The sequence below is a fragment of the Falco punctatus genome, assembly GCF_963210335.1.
Source record: "Falco punctatus genome assembly, chromosome: 10".
Classification (NCBI taxonomy): domain Eukaryota; kingdom Metazoa; phylum Chordata; class Aves; order Falconiformes; family Falconidae; genus Falco; species Falco punctatus.
The window spans coordinates 42,503,865-42,510,891 of record NC_137590.1 but is presented as its reverse complement, the minus strand read 5'-3'; the positions used below and the strand labels follow the sequence as shown (position 1 = coordinate 42,510,891).

Sequence of the window (7,027 nt, the reverse complement as noted above, 5' to 3'; positions counted from 1 at the left end):
CAAGTTTATCTAATAGAAGAGCGAAACAAGGATTTAAATGCCAAGTGCACTGATTTAAGGGAACAAGTCTTTAAATATGAGACTGACGTAGTAGAAAGACAGGTAAAGTATATGCGTAGAAAGAACAATTTAAAGTTTGTCCATTCTTGAAATTAGTTTGTTCCTACAATGTATCCGGTGTAAGTTATATGCATGGGACCAAAGAATACTGATTTGTTCTGGTTTGTTATGTTTCTCTCGGAATTGCGGAAAGTTTTGGCAACGGGGATATTAGTCCTCAGATCTAAGCAGAGAACAGAAAAAAGGTATCCAAGTCTAAGCTTTGATCAAGAAAGGTGATTCTTCTCTAGAACTTTTTTTCATCTATTTTCCTTAGTCCATGTTATGCCCTATAGAATAGTCTTAAGTATTTGATGGTGTTGATGTAAGTATTGCACTGATGACATGAATGAGAGTGGTATAAAAGGAGGAACCATCCAATACACGAGGGCTGAGAAATGAAGGTACAGAGAAGTGAAGTGGTTGGGGATAGATTTATATGAAGCTTCTATAGAGGGGAAAAAATAGGTTCTCTGTAAGCTGCTATCAAGATTGAAGAGTATTAGTAATGTCCAGCTGTTGATTTCTGTATGTGTTTTGAGGGTTCTGAGGGGCCTACCTGTTCCTCAAAGTTCATGTCAGACGGTGACCTTAAGCTTTCCCTTTTATGACGTGTAGCCACACTCCAGCAGTACTGTCAATCATTGTAAACTGTGACTTGCTTTGTATTCTTACTACCAAAATAATGGGTTCCTTTTGAAGATCATGTGAGAGAGTGTGTGTATATGTATATAGCTATATATATATATGAGCTATGCAGATTTTTGTAAACCTAATCTATCAGTACTTCTAAAACGAGCTGAGTAAGAAGACTACAAGAGGATGTGATTCAACATACCCTTAAAGTGTATCTCAAAGGAGCTTTCAGATATTTGTATTCATTTAATTGTATTTGTATAGTGAAGAAACAGAAGAAAGAACAATCTAACACAAAGTCCTGCCTTCAGTCACCAGAGTAATATTTGCAGTCAAACTGTGGCTCTTAGATCACAACAGATTTCTTTGGGTTTTGTCAGGAAAAAAATACCTGATTGCAGTGTGTTCCTGTGTATTGTTCAAGGAAGAACGATACCTGAGCCTTTTTTATGTGTTAGGAAACAGAAATCCTCGTGAACAGCTGCTGATAGTCAAAGGTTCTCAGCTGAGAAAGATGACGAGAGGTCATCATCCATGCAGATGCCTGCTGCTGGCAGGCAAAATTTCATACTTTTGGGTTCAATCTAGACAGGTCTAATTGTATAATAAAATAAGTTAAAGGCGTATTTCATGTTCTTAGAACTTTCTTCATGCTAATTTAACTGTTTTGTTAGGGCATGTTTGGACAACTGCAGCAGGAGCTTGCTGATGCACCTAAAAAGCAATCTATGCCAGAAGCTTCACTTGAAGTTACTACACGCTACCACAGTGACCTGGAGAGAGACAAGCTGCGCTTGCAAAAGGAGTTGGAAAGAAAGTTGAAAACTAAGGTACTTAATGTCTGTAACTATATGAATAAATCTGAGTGTAGCTGTTGAAAGTAGGAGCGAATGTTGTCCTTTTGCACCACCTTTTGCAGTGTTCTTACGAAAACTGAAGTATAGAGGGAACCAGAGGAGCTTTGCAGGAAAGCTGTAGGGTGATTTTGTGTGTGTGTGTGCATGTCATCTTATCCCCCAAAGTTGTAACCTCATCCTGTCGCTTCTAGAGTATTCCTTCTTCCCACCAGCTCCAGCTGCTGTTCTTGGTTATGGTTCCTAAGGTGTGTTTTACACTCCACATCAACCTTGGCCATAGGTCTTGGATGGGTGGAGGAGAGCTTAGGCCTGTTTCTGTGTAAGTTACTGCATTCTCCTGCGCTCTTGTCTTTTCCGGCCACCTTACTTTTTCTTCTGCCACTGTTGCCTTCACAGACGCAGAAGCAGAACATGCTGGCTCTGACATCCAAGGACTTGCACAGCACGTGGGAGGAGCACTTGAAGTCAAGATCCCACCTTGAAGAGCGCGTTGCTCAGCTGGACGAGGAGAAGGCTGAACTGTTGCAACAGGTGAGCCCAGAAAATTCTCCGGGCACCGAGGCAATACCCAGGAGAACCACATGCACCTTCTGGTCAGGTTCTTACATATCATTGCTTTCTGTTATCCCTGCCATTCAGGCTGCGAGTACCTTATCGTTTGGGGGTCACGGAGGAAGCAAATAAAAGCTAGATGGGTATCTTTGTGTAAGTTCTGGAGTGGCTCTGTTGGGAAGAGTTCCCAGTGTGGTTTGCTATCAGTTGAGCACATCGAGCAAGGCCACAGTTCCCAGTTCTTCCTTGGATTTTGTGTGGTCATCTTCTGACCCCTTGGTTTCTAGGCAGGTTTATGTTTCCAGTGCGTGTATGGAGGAGCTGCTGTATGTTTTCAGCGTAGCGGGAGCTTAAAAGCCTTGCAGAAAAACATACTGAAGGAATGCTGGGTAAATGAACGAGTGCTTGGGAAACAAGCAGCGCCTGCCAGTTGCCAAGGGGCAGCCTTCCCCTTTTCTCCTTTTCTGTAGAGGGAAAATGGAAGAACAAAGTCAAAACAGCTGCCAGCTCTCCTCTGGTGTGGCTGAGAAAACACCAAGAGGAGGAAAACCATCATGTGGCTAAGTAAATGCCCACACAGAAGAGGTGGAGGTAATGGCCGAGGGGAATAAAATGTTGAAGAACTCCAAAAGATCAGATTCCTCCACAAGCCCCTGCCTGCTGGTTGGTGGAAGATCCCATGAAAGCTTTGGATGGATTGATGTTCTCCCATGAAGTGCATACCTACATAATCCCTACTATGAGCAGAGGCACTGCCAAAAGTGTTCTCCAGCATCTTTTCCACCTGTTATGTCTAGAAGAGGATGGCCTTTGCTTCAGGCGAGGGCATCTGTTTCTGTAGTTACATATTGGTCTGTTTGATGTGAAACCTGAAGTGATGGATGGAATAGCCTCGGGAATTCCGTCCCATGGCATTCTGTGGAACGTGGCTAACGGATAGAGATGTCCAGCAGCTTCTCTGTGGAGAGCGCTAGATGCACAGACTGTACGTAGGTATTTTTCCTGTGCTCTGTGTGCGTGATACATCTTTCTTTTCTCTTTTGAAAGTGCGAGAGTGAAAGAAAGGAAGTGAAGAAGCTGGTAGAGTTGAAACGCCCAGTTGAACTACGTCTGGCCCAAGTAATGAAAAGAAACCTCGATCTGCAGAAAGACTGTAAGAGGTACGGCTTTTTAGCGTGGTGAAGAGGTATCCCTGCGTAGGAGTCATGTTTTATTAAACTTTAGTGTAAAAATAGGTGTACCTAACTGTGAGCAGATGCCAGCCTCGTGTTAGTTCTTGCAAGGTACTTCTGTACACCAGCCCCTGGTTTTCAATAGCTGCCAAAACAACTGCAGATGCAGGTTGCCCTGCAGTTCTCCTGGGAAAAAGGGAGTCTTTCATTCCTCTTTTCAGGTGAAATCTGGACTCTCCAAGTGTATGTGGCACAGGAATACTGTTTTTTCCTGGTAATTCCTGGTGCGTCAAGTACATTAAAGATAAAGCAAGCTGTGTCTGTGCTGTTTACATGAGAGTATGTGAAAAAGTCCAGTTTTGTTTCTTTTTGCTTCATTGTTTTCATGACTAGTTTGCTGTGCAGGTTGAAGAGGCTGCTGAGCAGAGCTACGAAGGAACTAAGGGTGTATGAGGCGAGAGGGGGACTGTCCCAGCTTAATTTGCAGGGAGAAGTGAAGAAAATGGTCAATGAAATTGGCAGATTAAGAACAAAGGTGAGCTTTATTTTGTTTGGGTTATTGTGGTGGTTTTTCTTTTGTAACCTTTGTTCTTTCTTTATACTTCTTTTCATGTTGTTGATTTTGACTACTTTTTTCTTGGCTGTATTTCTGAAATTATTTGGCTGGTTTTTGATGTTCCTTCTATGGTCACAGTAGTAGGCGACTGTAATACTGATGTAGCTCTTAGGGGTAAAGATGGAAGTGTTACGTACACAGCAGTATCTGCGAGGGCGCATCAGGGGTAGGCTGTCCTGCAGAGGAAGGGCAAAGCAAGAGCCACAGCAAGGCTGGCAGGGTCTGTGACCACACAGGCCAGGGATCAGCCCCACAGGCCCTCACCAAGAAGAGCAGAAGAGTTCTGGGGACAGTTCTGGGGACAGTTCTGGGGACAGTAAGCAGAGTCCTCCAAGAGTGCAGATCACCAGGCCGGTCCATAGGGATGGGCAGGTCTGCAGTCCTACTGGGACGTCACGTCCATGGGTGAGGGCCAGGGCTGAGAGCAGTGAAGGCCCAGCACAGGCCTGGCTGCAGCTTGAGGCCGTGGCAGCATCGTCGGGCTCCGACGGATGCATTCCCTCTCGGAAGAGAGGGGAGTAACGCCACCATCACTCGGAACAACTCTGTGCAGTTGGCCTTGCCCAAGGTCACCCCCTGAAGCCTGTCTCAGGCACGAGTTGAGCAGGAGGCAGGTGGGGGTTTGCTTTTCGGAATGGTGTCTTTGCTTCCCAGGGCACGATGCAGTGTGAGGTGATGCGGAAAAAACCCTGTAACTTGTTGCTTACTAGTAGCTGACTCAGTCCGTCTTTCCCTTGTCATGGAGACCCAGAAGTAGAGTTCCCAGAAGTGGTTCTGAGGTTGCTCTGCGTAATAGATTCTAGTTTTTAATTTTGCATCCTTTCTGTCTAATAATAAACAAACAGTTCCTGTTGTGCCCATAACACTATATCCACAGGACCCATCAGCACTCTCTTACCTTCCAAGCCTGAAACTGAATTTCAGCCCAGCCAGCTACCAAAGTCCCTACCAACTAAAACTGGGTAATCACAGGGGGGTTTAATACCATTCTGAAACATTTGACATTGCACAGGAACTGTAGGGTCTCCTGGTCTTGGCTGGGGAGTGACCTGTAAAAAACCCAAGTTTTTGTGGCTGAGCATGCGTGCACTTGGAAAAGGACTGGAGAAGAAATACTTCCTCCTGGAAAGAGCACAGAGATGGATTGTGTTTACTCTGTATTGCCACCTTGTATATAAATTCCTGCCTTTCTTCTAATGTTTGGAAGAAAACAAATACACCCAATTAAAAAGTGCATTTTGCTCTCCATTCCCCCATTAAATGGTCAGACTGATTACAGAAGTGCTCTTGAAATGGCTGCTGCTCATAGCCATTTCCCAAAACTCATACAATTCAGGTTTTGCAACCTGAATTTACTTGGCTGTGTTTTCAACAAAAGTCTTTTTTCTGTCTTTTTAAAATTATTATTATTATTTATTATAGCTTTTCCTTCTAGAGATCACGTCTACAATAACAGATCGCTGCTAATACATTGAGGATCAGCTAAGGAAAGTGACTGTACATCAGCCACTTTGGTCGGGAGAACACTGCCAGAGTGAACAGGCTTGATAAAGCTGTGAAGGCTCATTCCAGAAAGGAAAATGAAGGTTTTAGGAGCTGTACCATTATTAGCAATGAAGAAAAAGAAGGTATTTCAAAGGGCTGAATCTTCTCCCTAAAAAGTGGTACCAGATTCCTGTCCTGTTGTAATCAATATTTTCAGCGCTAATCACAGTGAAGTGTGTCCCTCTCTCTGATTTAGGATTTCTTTCCCATCTCTCTGTTTTTCACAAACTCATTGGCAAGAGACAGTTTCTAAGAGGAAGTAGTGTGCTGGCAAGGTGTTCCATCAGTCAAACCATCTAGGGTATACTGGACTGTGACATCACCCCAAAACCTTATGGTACTTATAATAAGGTTTCACCACGCTGAACTACCTAGCGGCATCACCGCAGCAGTACAAAAGTTGGGAACCATCCTCCTAATCTATACCAAAGGCACGACCTGTCTTTTGATTTCTGGACCACGTTTCCATACCCTCAGTGCGCGTTTGTGTTCTTTTGTGGCAGTGCCAGCTCAGCCACATTTACTGGAAAGTAACTTTCTGACCCTGTCCTGGCAAGGCAGGTAACTAGATGATGCCTACAGCCCCCCCCCAGCCCCCCTCCCGCTATATTAACCCTTGCTGTTCGTTCCTTTGGCATCCATTTGCCCAGGGCTAACGATGGCACACAAGCAGGACTGCTCAACAAACTAGGAGGCGAATTGCTCGCAGAGCTGTTTTGGCCATAACTCCCTGACGAGATGCCCTTGCCCTGAACGACAAGCGCTTTCCCAGTTTGAGCCATTTTCTTTTAAAACCAACTAGACCGAGCCCCCCAGCGTGCTCGCAGCGCGGGCCCCGCCGGGGGCCAGCGGGGAGCTGCTGCTGCCCGGTACGCCGGCACCCCCCCGGGCTTCCCGACAGCGGCCCGAGTGCTCTGCGGGGGGCGCAGCGCCGCCGCCACCCGCCGGGCCTCTCGCTGCCCCCGGCCCCGCTCGGCAGCGCCGCGGCCGGGCACCGCGGGGCAGGAAGTGACGTCACTCGCGCTGGACTCGCGCTGGACACGCGCCGGAGCAGACCCCGCCCCCGCCAGCAGAGCCCGCCGGCCGTTTAACCGCCGCGCTCGCCGCTGAGGGAGGCGCTGTCCGCCGCTGCCGCGCTGAGGAGCAGCCTGTGCGCTCGGCTTCCCGCCCTCTGGTGGTTCGCTCTGTAGACAGCCGTACCGGGCCGCTGCCCGGGGCCCCGATCCCCCTGCCCCGGGGGCCCCCCGATCCCCCGTCCCTGCCCCGGGGGCCCCCCGATCCCCCGTCCCTGCCCCGGGGCCCCCCGATCCCCCGTCCCTGCCCCGGGGCCCCCCGATCCCCCCCATCCCCCGTCCCTGCCCCGGGGGTCCCCCGATCCCCCGTCCCTGCCCCGGGGGTCCCCCGATCCCCCGTCCCTGCCCCGGGGGTCCCCCGATCCCCCGTCCCTGCCCCGGGGCCCCCCGATCCCCCGTCCCTGCCCCGGGGCCCCCCGATCCCCCGTCCCTGCCCCGGGGCCCCCCGATCCCCCCATCCCCCGTCCCTGCCCCGGG

General features: G+C 48.4%; 1 protein-coding gene across 4 annotated transcripts; it reads left to right on the top strand.

The window, feature by feature from the left end:
• Positions 1 to 1,175: 1,175 nt before the first annotated feature.
• LOC308070834 (ankyrin repeat domain-containing protein 26-like) lies at positions 1,176 to 6,509 on the top strand. Of its 4 annotated transcripts, XR_013930873.1 has the most exons (5): positions 1,176 to 1,565; positions 1,989 to 2,123; positions 3,192 to 3,330; positions 3,710 to 3,851; positions 5,368 to 6,509. XR_013930873.1 is itself a non-coding variant. In XM_080405443.1 (3 exons), the coding sequence occupies exons 1-3, from the start codon at positions 1,413 to 1,415 to the stop codon at positions 3,324 to 3,326; spliced, it is 423 nt and encodes a 140-aa protein (XP_080261569.1). In that variant the 5' UTR covers positions 1,176 to 1,412; the 3' UTR covers positions 3,327 to 3,632. The 4 variants fall into 4 exon arrangements, 1 of the variants encoding a protein (XP_080261569.1); XR_013930871.1 differs by lacking the exon at positions 3,192 to 3,330 and having other exon boundaries at positions 3,722 to 3,851; XR_013930872.1 differs by lacking the exon at positions 3,192 to 3,330.
• The last annotated feature ends 518 nt before the right edge of the window (positions 6,510 to 7,027 follow it).

Coding starts and splice junctions, on each gene's coding strand:
- LOC308070834 (XM_080405443.1), top strand. CDS start 1,413: ATGTTTGGACAACTGCAGCAGGAGCTTGCTGATGCACCTAAAAAGCAA. Junction 1,566..1,988: donor AAAGAAAGTTGAAAACTAAG/GTACTTAATGTC, acceptor TTGCCTTCACAG/ACGCAGAAGCAGAACATGCT. Junction 2,124..3,191: donor AGGCTGAACTGTTGCAACAG/GTGAGCCCAGAA, acceptor CTCTTTTGAAAG/TGCGAGAGTGAAAGAAAGGA.